At 23.3% G+C, this 12598-nt stretch overlaps 4 protein-coding genes across 4 annotated transcripts; 3 read left to right on the forward strand and 1 right to left on the reverse strand.

The window, feature by feature from the left end:
* Positions 1 to 2991: 2991 nt before the first annotated feature.
* Positions 2992 to 3492, forward strand: ENU1_214130 (hypothetical protein; the record flags this gene model as incomplete). Its single annotated transcript, XM_008862503.1, has 1 exon — positions 2992 to 3492. The coding sequence occupies one exon, from the start codon at positions 2992 to 2994 to the stop codon at positions 3490 to 3492; it is 501 nt and encodes a 166-aa protein (XP_008860725.1).
* An 838-nt stretch (positions 3493 to 4330) lies between these two features.
* Positions 4331 to 6211, forward strand: ENU1_214140 (hypothetical protein; the record flags this gene model as incomplete). Its single annotated transcript, XM_008862504.1, has 1 exon — positions 4331 to 6211. One exon carries the CDS (start codon positions 4331 to 4333, stop codon positions 6209 to 6211), a length of 1881 nt encoding a protein of 626 aa, XP_008860726.1.
* Positions 6212 to 6821: 610 nt separating this feature from the next.
* On the forward strand, positions 6822 to 8162 carry ENU1_214150 (sulfotransferase, putative; the record flags this gene model as incomplete). Its single annotated transcript, XM_008862505.1, has 1 exon — positions 6822 to 8162. The coding sequence occupies one exon, from the start codon at positions 6822 to 6824 to the stop codon at positions 8160 to 8162; it is 1341 nt and encodes a 446-aa protein (XP_008860727.1).
* Positions 8163 to 8244: 82 nt separating this feature from the next.
* On the reverse strand, positions 8245 to 12423 carry ENU1_214160 (Rap/Ran GTPase-activating protein, putative; the record flags this gene model as incomplete). The annotated part of the gene is made up of 1 exon (XM_008862506.1): positions 8245 to 12423. The coding sequence occupies one exon, from the start codon at positions 12421 to 12423 to the stop codon at positions 8245 to 8247; it is 4179 nt and encodes a 1392-aa protein (XP_008860728.1).
* Between the last annotated feature and the right edge of the window lie 175 nt (positions 12424 to 12598).

A 12598-nucleotide genomic window follows, 5' to 3' on the forward strand; every position in this document is an offset into this window, starting at 1 on the left:
ATTTATTTAATTTTAATTGATTGATGTATGGATATTTGTCATTCTTATTTATTTTTTGTTTATGAAAAAGTGATGAATGATAATTTAAAAAGAAGAGAAATATTATAACATTAAAAATGAATAATAAAATTATTTAATAAGTAAAGTAATAAAGAATAAAGTAATGTATTAATTGAATCAAAACAACAAATCAAAATATAAATGATTTAAATATTCATATAAATGAAATAAAATGAATCAACATTCTTATTTATTTGTTAATTGTATTCTTCATTTAAATATATAGAAATGAAAGAAGAATCAATCATCATATTCTAAGAAATGTACAATCATAAATTCTACAAATAATAGAAAATAATATAATAACAAGAATAAAAATGAAATATAAAAATACAAATAAATTTCAATTCTTATTAAATAAATACACAACATTTTCAAATATTATAAATCAAAATGAAAAAATAACATCAAAGACGAACATTAAATGAAAATATTCATTATAAAATGAATTTCATAAATAAATAAATTAAATTCACAATAAAATATGAAATAACAAATATAAATATGAAATAACAAATATAATGAATATAACAAATACAAAGAATGAGAATGAGAATAAAATAATGATAAATAATAAACATAATATTATAATATCAAATTAAATAAAAATAACAACTTAATAAAAATGATAAATGGTATTAAATCAATTTAAAATAACATAATTAACGTGATACAAATAATGTATGCTTTGTTCCATGTGAACATAAATAATATCAGATACAATTTATCAATACATACAATACCAATAATAATGTAATTATTTTTTTAATTCAGATAAAATTTATAATATTTCTTTTTATTAAAATGAGTATCCCCGTAAAATACTTTGTTTCTGAAGTTAAAATAAGAGTTTTCTCATATGAAGATATAAAATTATTCATAATGATATTTGTGAGTGTTGAATTAATATAGTTATGTTGAATATGTAAGTGATAATTGTAATCATAATTTTCACATAGTCAAACCATCAATTTATCAACATTATCAGTTATTTCTATTTTGTTCTTTCAATTGTTGAAATTACATTTTAAAATGAATAAAGGTTATACAATAATTGAAGTTTAGTGTTTGTTTCAATAATTATACAGAAGAGATTATTAGTCTTAGAATTTTTATTTTCTTTTTATTCGAACTTTTCTTGTAAACTTTAAGGAATAATAACAATTAAGTTGTCATAGAGTCATATAATAGTTTTGTTATTTAGTTTTTTTTCAATAATCACATTATTTTATTTCTCAATTAATAATTTCATAATTCTTTATAATATTATCATAACGTTTTTACTAGTGTATATGAAATCATAGTCTATATCAAAACAGAATAACATATATTATTTCTTTATCTCTTTTTATAATTTCTTTTATTTTTCTTTATTCTAATATATATTTATGCTTCTTCTTAATTTTCTTTTATATGATTTATTTCTTTTAAATAAACATTATTAAATAATTATTTAATTATCTTTTATAAAATAAGATTTGTTATATTTTATTATCTATTTCATATTTTGTTCTTAATTTATTAATTAACTGTTTGTTCTTAATATCACACTCTTTCACAACCATTGTTTCAGTCTTTCTTCTTTTTATATTTTTAGGTATTTTCAAGCATATCTAGATTGGTTTAACAATTATAAATAACAAATGAAAATGAATTTTGTTAAAAACAAGAAACAAATATACTTTACTCCAATAAAAACATACTTTATCAATTTATAATTTTTCTTAATGAATATATATTCATTAATAATCGTTTCTTTGTATAAGTAATTCATCATAAGTGTTATAAACACATTAATTATCATATTAAATTATATCATTAATATAAAAATAGAACATTAAAACAGTTAAATAAAATCAATTTAATTGAGAAATTAATAGGTTTATTTCAACATTGCATTATTTTACCTTCATTTCATAACCAAGCATTTATTTTCTGTTGATGTTTTTCTTTTTATCTTTATTTTTTCTTATATGATTCTCATTACCTGTTTTTAATTTCATCTTTCATAGCTTCTTTATTTACTAATGAATTACACTTACTCTTTAATACCACTTCAAAACCATTTTTATTGTTGAAATAACACTGTACTGTTTTTAATAATGAGTTTCATTAATGAGAAAGACATTAAATAATCGTCAAATTTCAATAATTGAATAAACAATAACAATACCAAACACATGTTATTGAAATATACTAATTGTTTCTCAGTTCATTTAACATGTTGGTTTAACTAAAGAGTCAATGCAAAAGTTGAATAAAACAAGAACATTAATTTTATAAATAATTCATCAAATAATTTTTAAGGAATTAAGATGAATATAATAATTTATTTTTTATTTAATTTTTTATTGTATTTACTTTTATAAAGTTTTGGTTAAGACTAAGGTGAATAAACTACATTGCCTCATTTAAAATAACACACTGATATAAGAGAATTAATAAGTACTTTATTTTTTTTTGAATTTTTCCTATCAAAACTGAAAGTAATGTATTTCAAAATTCCATCCATGAATATAATTTTTACTATTTCTTTTCTTTTATTACCGTTAAAATTGATTTTTGTTCTGAGTAAATTCCTTTGTTAGTTTTTAAAAAGAATTTTAGAAAAAAGATACCCATAAAAAATGAAAAATTCATAAAAAAATAACCCTTTTTTTAACATAAATGAAAAAGTTAGATTAATGAATATTTGAATTATTTAATTTGTTAATTATAAATCTGTATTTTATTTTTGCTTATGGAAAAGAAGAAAATCAAATGTCTCTTTAACAGAGGCATTTTACAGAAATTATGATTTTTATAATAATTTTATTATTCAATAAAATTCTTCTTTCAAAGAGGGATTTTTTTGAAAGAGCAGTTTAAAGATAAAATTAGCATATTTAAGTTCTTTTATCTTTTTTATTTTTATTATTCTCTCAATACATTATGAGTTATCAACAACAATCTACCTATAATCCTCCAATGATACCTGATAGCCAAATGTATCCTCCTCCTCAACAATCAGGCATGTATCCCCCTCCTCAGCAACCAGAAATGTACCCCCCTCCTGCTCAACCAGGAATGTATCCTCCTCCTCAACAACCAGGAATGTACCCTCCTCCTGCTCAACCAGTGTACCAAGTCCCTATAGAAGAACCGAAAAAGAAGAAGTCATCATCCTCATCTTCTTCATCAAATGATGAAAAAGAAAAACGTCAATTTGAGAATTCAAATATATTATTTGTCTTAGGTATATTTATTCCAGTGTTACAATGTATAAATTGGATGTGTATTTTTAGAAAACCAAGAAGTGATAGAGTTAGAGCTAAAAGAACTATTATGATTATTTTCTCTTTTGTAGAGACTCTCATGTGTACAGCACCAGTACTTTTTATTATTTTTGTATTAGTGATGATAACTTCTATGAATGCATCGTCAAATTTTTAATACATTATCAAGTTATAAAATAAATGAATGCTTGTCTTTTTTTTAATGAAGTTTTATATTTTAACTGACTTATTGGAATGTTTGTTATATAAATAATTCATTTGTTATTTTTTGATAAGTAATTTAATTTAATTTAATTTTCATTTAAAAACCAAATTGAAAAGTATCTTCTTACAAATACTTTTTATTTACTTAATATATAAAAAAACTATTTAAAAAAGTTAGAATCTTTGTTAAATCACAGAACCAACTTTTTCTGTGAATGGATTTATTGAAAATTCATTCTTAAAACTACTGAAAATATTTCCTATGTATTTACTTCATTACAATTAGACTTTTAGTGTTATCTTATAGAATATATTCCTCCAATCACTCGTTAACAAAATTTTAATTCATGAAAGATATGAATAAGAAAAAGTATTATTTGAATTAAATTGATAAAAAATATAAGAAGATTCTTATTTATAAATCAAAACTTTATGGTATGTAGTTCTTAAATACTTCTTTAATTTTTATATATACTTCCCTTAATTTTATTAATTCAAAGAAAGTATAGACTTAATGACTATTCATAATTATGTTGGTTTTAATGTGTTATTATTCTTTTTTTTTATGGATTAAACTAATATCTTTGTAATACTCTTTAGTTACAATATTATTTAAAGTTATAAAATAGTTAGTTAAATTTCTTTCATTAACACATCTTTCTAATACTAAATAAAGAGAATTTATTGTATTGAAATAATTAGAATTTAAGTTATAATTTTTTTATAATAAATTTATCGTTTATGTTAATAAAAGAATATTAAACTAACTTTATCATTATTTCTTCTAACAAATGATACTAATTTCAATTTTTTTTCTTTGTCTTATTCCATGTTATTTAACTCATGAATGCATCATTAAATCACCATTACAAGACATTGACTTAAGTAATCCTAATGTGTATATACAAAGTGAAGATTTTACTTGTCCACAACCATTAGTTAATTACACTATTACATTACAATCACCCTCACCTGTTACTTTACATCACCTACCGTCAATTGCCTTTTTAATTATTTACTCTGAAGTTCCAGTGACGGTTGTTGATTCATTTAGTGCATTTGAATTTCATTTTAATTCAAATCAACATTTAACCATTGAGTCATTTATTGGACATGTTAGATGTCAACAATGTTCATTAGATATAATTACTGCAATTCTTATTTCTCCAAGTTTTGGAGAAATAAACATTAGTGGATATGCCATAATCTTATCTCCTTATAAAATTCATTTTACTCAAATTACTAATAGTGGAACATTATCAATTATTTCTCCATATCCTCCTCAAATTGATTCTTATAAAGGATATGACTATACTACTTTCTTAACACCATCAAGTATTTACAACCCTTCTTCTGGTATTATTCCTTCAAGAAGTATTGTTTCAATATTACATCCTTACCAAAATTTAATCATTTCTGAAGTAATTAATAACATATTTATTTCTTCGTCTAGAGCAACAATTATTAATTCACTATCATTTCATAGCATCTTTCTTTTGAACGGTGAATTAAGAATAACTGAGCCAATAGTTGTTACTATGTTTTCTTCAAGTCATTCAAAAATTATATTAGATGGTGGAAGAGTTAAATCATTTATGGTGACATTAAATCACACTACTATTGAAGTTAATCAACCAGTGGAAACATTCTTTATTACTCATTCAACAATTATTGATAGTTTAAATGTTAAAACCTATTATAAAAGCACAGCTAATTTATTCAAAGTTATTGAATCAAACACAGAAATTAAATCAATAAACTCTTCTTTACTTCAACTTGTTGCAGACAGTAAAGTTGCTGTGAAAATAGATGGAACTCCAATAATTACTGCATTTAAACAATGTCATGTGATTTCAAATGGACAAAGAGAATTACTTCTTAATAGTACAAAAGTTAAGTATAGAGAAGAGTATTGTCCTTGTACTGATTGTGAAATGATTATTGAAGACTCTCAGCCTGTTGTTCTTGATTTGACTTATGCTAGAGTTGGTGGTATAAATTGTATAACAGAATGTATTATTAAATCAAACCAAATGATAACAATTAACAGTCTTAAAGGTAAGTCAATTACCGTTACATCAAATATAACTCTTGATATGCTTATTCCAGTAGATGGAGGAAAAATTATTTTTGAGAAAGAAGCTATTTTGTTCAGTTCATTAAATAATAGAGAAACTATAACAGTTGTTGGAAATGATAAGTTTTACTTCAAAGGAACTACTCTTGTTGGAATGAAAATGAAAATAAATCATTTCATCTCTTTTTCTAATAGTAAAAGTGTTATAATAGAAAAAGGTAGTAATATTGAATTAGGTTACAATGCTTATATTGATACTTTAACAACTACTATAGTATTTGGTAATATCCAATGTAGAGCAGGAACTATTGGCTGTATAAGAATAAGTCCTGAAGGAAGTTTTGTTTTTGAACGGGAAAGTAAACTAGGTTTAATAGTAAATATGTCCGAATGGAATGGTGATCCTCAATATCTTTTGTTTAGTCCTAAAACATTATTTACTCAAGAAACAAAATTACCTCAACTTTATCTTATAGACAATACAACAAACGAAATTACAAAAACTGGTAGATTGTATATCGAATGTTTTGGTAAATGGATTATGTATAAACGTTTGTTTTTTTTTATTTTCATTATTCTTTCATTCTTATTATAATATCAATATATTTATTCAATATTAGTGTCAAGTGATTCTTATGTAAATTGTAATCCCTTTATTCAAGAACATGATGAACTACCACTGTTATCAACTTTTATTTTAAAGTTTTTATTCTTCATTATTTTTGCTTTAGCTATTGGAGGAGTTATTTTCTTCATCTTTAGAAAGAAAAAGAATAGATTTAGAGATGATAGAATTGAGCTTGTTTCTAATAATTCTCCATCTATACTTATTGTTGAAAGTGATGAATAACACAATATTATTTATAGTTTTATGTTATTTGTAATAAATGTGTTTTTTGATAAAAAATAAAGAAAATTCTGAAGAAATAGATATTTCTAAAAATTATTCATTCTTTGAATTATGTATAATAGAAAATAGAAAAATGGATTAATGAACTTTCTTCAAATGAAAGAAAAAAATAGTAATAAAAGCTATAAAATTAATAAAGAGAGTTATATTTTTTTGGAATGATAGAATAAAAATAGAGAGTTGATTATCCAAATGATAAAAAAACCTTAATGGAAATAAAGAAAGATCTAAACCGAGGGTAAAATGACAGATATTTAAACTTTAATCTAAGAAAGAAAAGATCATTTGAATATTCATGTCTTTTCCTAATACTGTTCCTTATCATTATGAAATTAATAAAGAATCACTTTATTATAGAGAACTTATTCCAAAACCAATGTTTGAAGGTATTTTTGCTAAAGTCAAACAAATGGCAATTGGATTTTTATGTCAACAAGACCCTTCTCATGCTGAACTATATAAAACAAAGTTTATGCTAATTAATGATTGTCTTGAAGCTCCATTCTTTAAAGAATCATTATATGAAATGTTTGCTGGATGTACTGATCCAGAGTCAGACTCATTTAAAGTCATGATGAGAAGTTCTGTTGCTAAAACTGCATGTTATGGAAGGTTTTGTTTAGAACGATTTCTTGAAGGAGAAGAATTAAAGAAAATTGAAATAAAGAAACCAATTTATATAGTTGCACTTCCAAGAAGTGGGTCAACATTTACACACACTATGCTTGGGTGTGATCCACATTCAAAGAAAGTACTCTTATATGAACATTTATGTCCAGGAAGTCATACAATGAGTAAACAAGCTCGTTTAAATATTGCTGAAATGATTATTGGACAAATTACTAATGATGGTAAAGATATGAATAAATGCCATAATATGGATAATATGTTAGTTCCAGAAGAAGAATTATTCTTTATGGAAATTCTTGCATGTACTTATATTTTCGGAACTGCTATGCCAAGATGGGAACAATATCGAAAGTCTTGTTTTGAAAGAGACTTTTCTTCTGTATATCATGGTATTTTAGATGAAATGAAAATGTCTGCTATTGAAGAACCATTAAAAGAAGACCAATACTTCTTAATGAAATGTGTATGTCATTTTATGACTCCAATTCCATTTTTCAATATAATGTGTAGTGATGAAATTGAACCAAGAATTGTTTGGATCCATAGAGAACCAGTTGATGAATTTAAGTCGGCATTTTATTTGTTATTAAATGCACGTGCTAGGTATCAAGGAGATATTGGAGAAACTGATTATAAATGGTTACAAGAAAATATTATTAAAATGAACACTCTTTGTTTAAAGAATTCACTTGAAATGAGAGAAAAATGGGTTGCAGAAAAGCCTGAAAGAGCCAAACAAATTTGTGATATTGGTTTTAGAGAAATGATTAATGATCCAATTAAGGTTTCTCAAAGAATTTATAACCAATTTGGATTAGATTTAACTGAAGAAATTAAACAGACAATGATTAAAACAAAAGAAGAAGGTGATCCTCAAAAAGGTCATGGAAGAAAAGAGAAAAAAGATGATGAATTTTTAATTTCTGATGATGAAATTAGAGAACATTTCAAATGGTATTATGAAAAGTATGGAAAATATATGCCAAATTATTGGGGAAAGAAATAATTTATTTATTTAATTTCATTTTACATTTAAAATATTAGTTATATAAAAAGTATTGAAATTAAAAAGTTGAAATGAATGAGATTTAAAGTGATGATGATATTTCTTTAATTCTGTTAACAAGATGTAATAAATCAATTTCATTGGGTTCTGCTAATTTAGAAATTCTTTCAATAATGGATTGACGAGAGATATATTGATTCATTAATTTATCTGTAGTAAATCTACTTAATGAAGCTTTGTCTAAATAAATTGCTGTTTCTCTAACAAGTGTTCCAATTTGGTCATTAGAGACAATCATTTCATTTTGTAATGGTCCCCAACTTCCACCTGCTTTATAATAAACTTGAATTCTATACATATTATTAATTGGATAAATTATAATATGAGCATTATTAAATTGACTTGTAATTGTTAATGGGTTATAATATTTAGACTCACAATAAATAATATGAACTCGATCATTTCCTACATGTCTTTTCTTTTGTTGATAAATTAATTCTCCCTTCTTAATTGGTATTTTAACTACTTCATGATAAATAATTTCAACTCTTTCATCACAATAATACAATGCTTTATCTCCATCACTTTCAAATTTAGTATCTAATTTTCCACAATATTTGTTCCATCCTTTAAGATTAATTTCTTCACCTAATTGTTTAATAAATTCATTATATCCTTCTGAACCTTTAGTATTTCCAAGAACTTCTTCTTCTTTAAATTGTCCAATACCAACATAAACAATTCCTAATTTATGTGTTTCTTTGGGTCTTGCTTGATCTAATTTATTTTTCCATAATTTATATGTTTCTTCTTTATTACTAAGTATTTTTAATGGGACTTTTTCATTTGGCTTACAGTTAGTTAACCAAATAATAGTCTTAATAATTTCAGTAATTCTTTTATTTTTTGTATCATCTTTTTTAATTATTTGATTTTGTATTATTTCTTTTCTTCTTTCCTTTTTAATTTCATCTTTAGTATTTAAAAGGATATTCTTTTTCATTATTTCAAATTCTTCTTTCATATCTTCTATTTCTTTCATAATTGTATTGTTATTAAATCCTTCTTTGTTTTCAACTTCAAATAACTCTTTATTTTCTTGTTCTATTTCTTCAACTAACTCATCAAGTTTATTTTTTACAATTTCTTCTTTACTTTTAATTAAGCATTGACGAGGTGAAATAAGTTCAATTTTGTTTTCTTTCTTTTCTTTTTCTATTTCTTTCCATTCTTTAATATCATTTTGATTACTTATTTCTTTTAATCTCCATCCCCATTTTCCAACAAGATCCCTAATAATGATATTTACTTCTTCTTTATTTTCATTATAATAAACACAATAAATTCGGTCATTCATTACAAAATTAATTCCATTTTCTTCATCTTTAATATAATCTTCTCCACTCTCAAATTCACGTACTGAATGCATAAGATTCTCAATAATTACCTTCCCTTCAAAAACATCATCTATCTTATCATCACTACCATCACTAACCTTTTTTTCATTATTGTTATTACTCTTTTGGAATATAATAAAACATTCTTTAACAGTGGTTTCACTAATTCTTTCAATAAGATTTCGACAATTTAACCAAAAACTTCCTATTCCATTAACAATACTTCCTCGTTGACTTTTTTCCTTTGTTGTATATGTTAATTTACATAATGTATCTATAATATATTCAATAGTTTCATCAGGTAATTTTTCATTCATTTTAGCCAAATAATTAATACACATTTCTATGTTTTTAACTTTACTACTTTCTAAGTCTTGGAAATCACCAACAATAAGATCAATTAATTCTTCTAACATAGAAGTAGTTAATTCTCCATCATTTTCATCAGAATTTATTTTAATATATTCACCAATTTCTATAATACATTTTGTAATTCCCCAAACTATTGATGTATGACAAAACGTTGATAATAAAATGTTAATCAAATGTTTATAACATTTCACTAACTCAATATAAATTTTATGTGCTGGTTTAGAGAAATTAATTTCTGTTTGAATTTCCTTTTTTTGTTTTATTTCTAAAGCAGTTTCACCAAAATCCTTTAGAGACTGAATAGAATGTAATAAAGTAATAACTTTTAACCCACAATTTAATGAAGGATATTCTATTCTTTTATCATATGGAATAAAAGTATTATCATATTCAGGAAGAATAGCAACATTGGGTAATTTTTCTAATTTTTGAATTGATTTAAGGATTGTTGGAATTAATATAAAACTTGATGGGTTCAATGAAGAAAATACTTCTGTAAGATTTTCTAAAGCATTAAATAGTTGTGTTTGGTTTAAAGACTCTAATGAATAATCAATAATATTATATCCAATCTTAGAAATAATTTTTCCTTTAGAATATAATTGATAAAATGCTCTAATAGTTAAATTAATAATTAAAGAATCATTACTCTTTAAAGAAGACAATAAATAGTCAGTATAAATCATTTTTAAATTAAGTTCATTTGATGAAGAATTATATTGAGAAATATTTTCATATTGAATTAAAATAAGTAACGAACTAATTATAATAATATGAATATTTCTTATTACACTAAGTGAAAGTTCATTTACATGTATTTGAGTGAAAAATTTAATCATTAATTGATAAAAATAAATAAAATCCATTTGGTTCCATTTATTAGTTAAACTATAAAGAAATGGAATAGATTTTGGTACTTCCAGATTTGAATAAAGATATTCATATTGTATTGGTATTGATGTATGTTTATCTATTGGTTGTTTTGTAGGAATTTCAACTACAGGTGATATTATTGCTTGGTCAGAAATAACAAGTTGATTAGGTTCAAATTTATAATAAACTAATAAAAGAAAGAATAAAATATGTCCAATAATATCAGAAATACCATCAACTACTCCAGGAATATTATAATATTCTTTAATCATACTTTGTAATATTTTCCATTCTTTTTCATTTTTACTATTATAGCATAACCAACAATATAATAAAATTTGAACCATTTTTCTTGTACTTTGTTTTTTATCAATTGAACAATTTTGTAAACGTTCTAATTTACCAATAGTAAATAATTTAATTGTATCAACCAATGTTTTTTGAATCATTGCATTTATATTTGAAGAATAAATGTTTAATACTATATTATTTATACAATTTATAAGCATTAATTCTTCTTCATTATTTTGAATGATATCAATTCTCGTTTTTATCCCTTCAATTATAAATTTTCTAAAATCATTATATTCAATTGAATTAATAATTCCCTCTATTTTTGTTTGACATATAAACACCTTAAAATACCACTCAATACTATCTTTAACTGTTGTTATTTTTTCTCTCATTGAAATAGAATAAATTACTTTTAATAACTCAATAAATCCTGGTATTTCATTTAGTAATTCAATTACTTCTTCTTCATTAATTTCTTTTAATGAATTGATAACAATTGAATGAATTTTTTCCGAAATTTTTTGCATTCCACTATATCCTTTTAATTCATTTTCTGTTTGAAATTCTTTGAATTCTGTATTTTGATTTGAATAAAGTAATTTCATTAAAGCTATAAATAATGATATTAGTCCTTTTCCTCGTTTTCCTTTTTCATTTATTACTGCTTTCATTACATAATTTATAAAAGTTAATGACTCTATGGTTTTATTTGTCATTGAATTATTAGAAATAATAAAATGTTGTGTTTCATACATTAATGTTGGACCGGTTGGTAATATAGGTCCATTATTTAATGGAGTAAAACTTGATGATATTCCAATTGCTAATGGTTTAGATGCACTAAGAGTTATTGTAGTTTCCATAAAGCTACTAATATTTAATGATCCAATAAGTATTTTAACCTCCTCTTGATTAATTGATCCTTTTAACTTAATCCAATTTAATACGATTTTAAAAGTCTCTTCTCTAATACTTTTTTCTGTTTCAATACATAAACAATCTTTAATAAATTGTTGATAATTTTTCTTATCTGATATTTTCGTTTTTTCATTTAAAATTAATCCCCAATTAATAACACCAAGAATTTTATTCACAACCGCATCTTCAATCATCTTAGAACTTTTTAACATTCCTTCTAACATCCTATTTACTTCTTCACAAAATCTATTAAAATTTTCTTGGTACTGACTTATCCATTGTTCTAATTCTTTCGTACTTAATAATCGGCAAAGGGTATCAAAGGAATTAAGTCTATCACTAATTTTCGCATTGTCATGTAGAAATTTTGTTTTTGCTTTCTTTATGTCTTTTTCCTTATCTGTCATTCTTTCTCTTTTCAAAGTTCCTTCTTCTTTCTTTAAAGAAAATAATATAATATTTACAAATTATTGTTACTTTCTTTAAAAAAAAGATGCAATACGAAAGTCTTCAAAAAAAATCAAAAAAAAATAACCAAAGAAGAAGAAATTTACATCAACCAAGAAATATAAATGATAGAAG

This window comes from Entamoeba nuttalli, assembly GCF_000257125.1.
Source record: "Entamoeba nuttalli P19 unplaced genomic scaffold asmbl_10219, whole genome shotgun sequence".
NCBI classification, from domain to species: Eukaryota; Evosea; order Mastigamoebida; family Endamoebidae; genus Entamoeba; species Entamoeba nuttalli.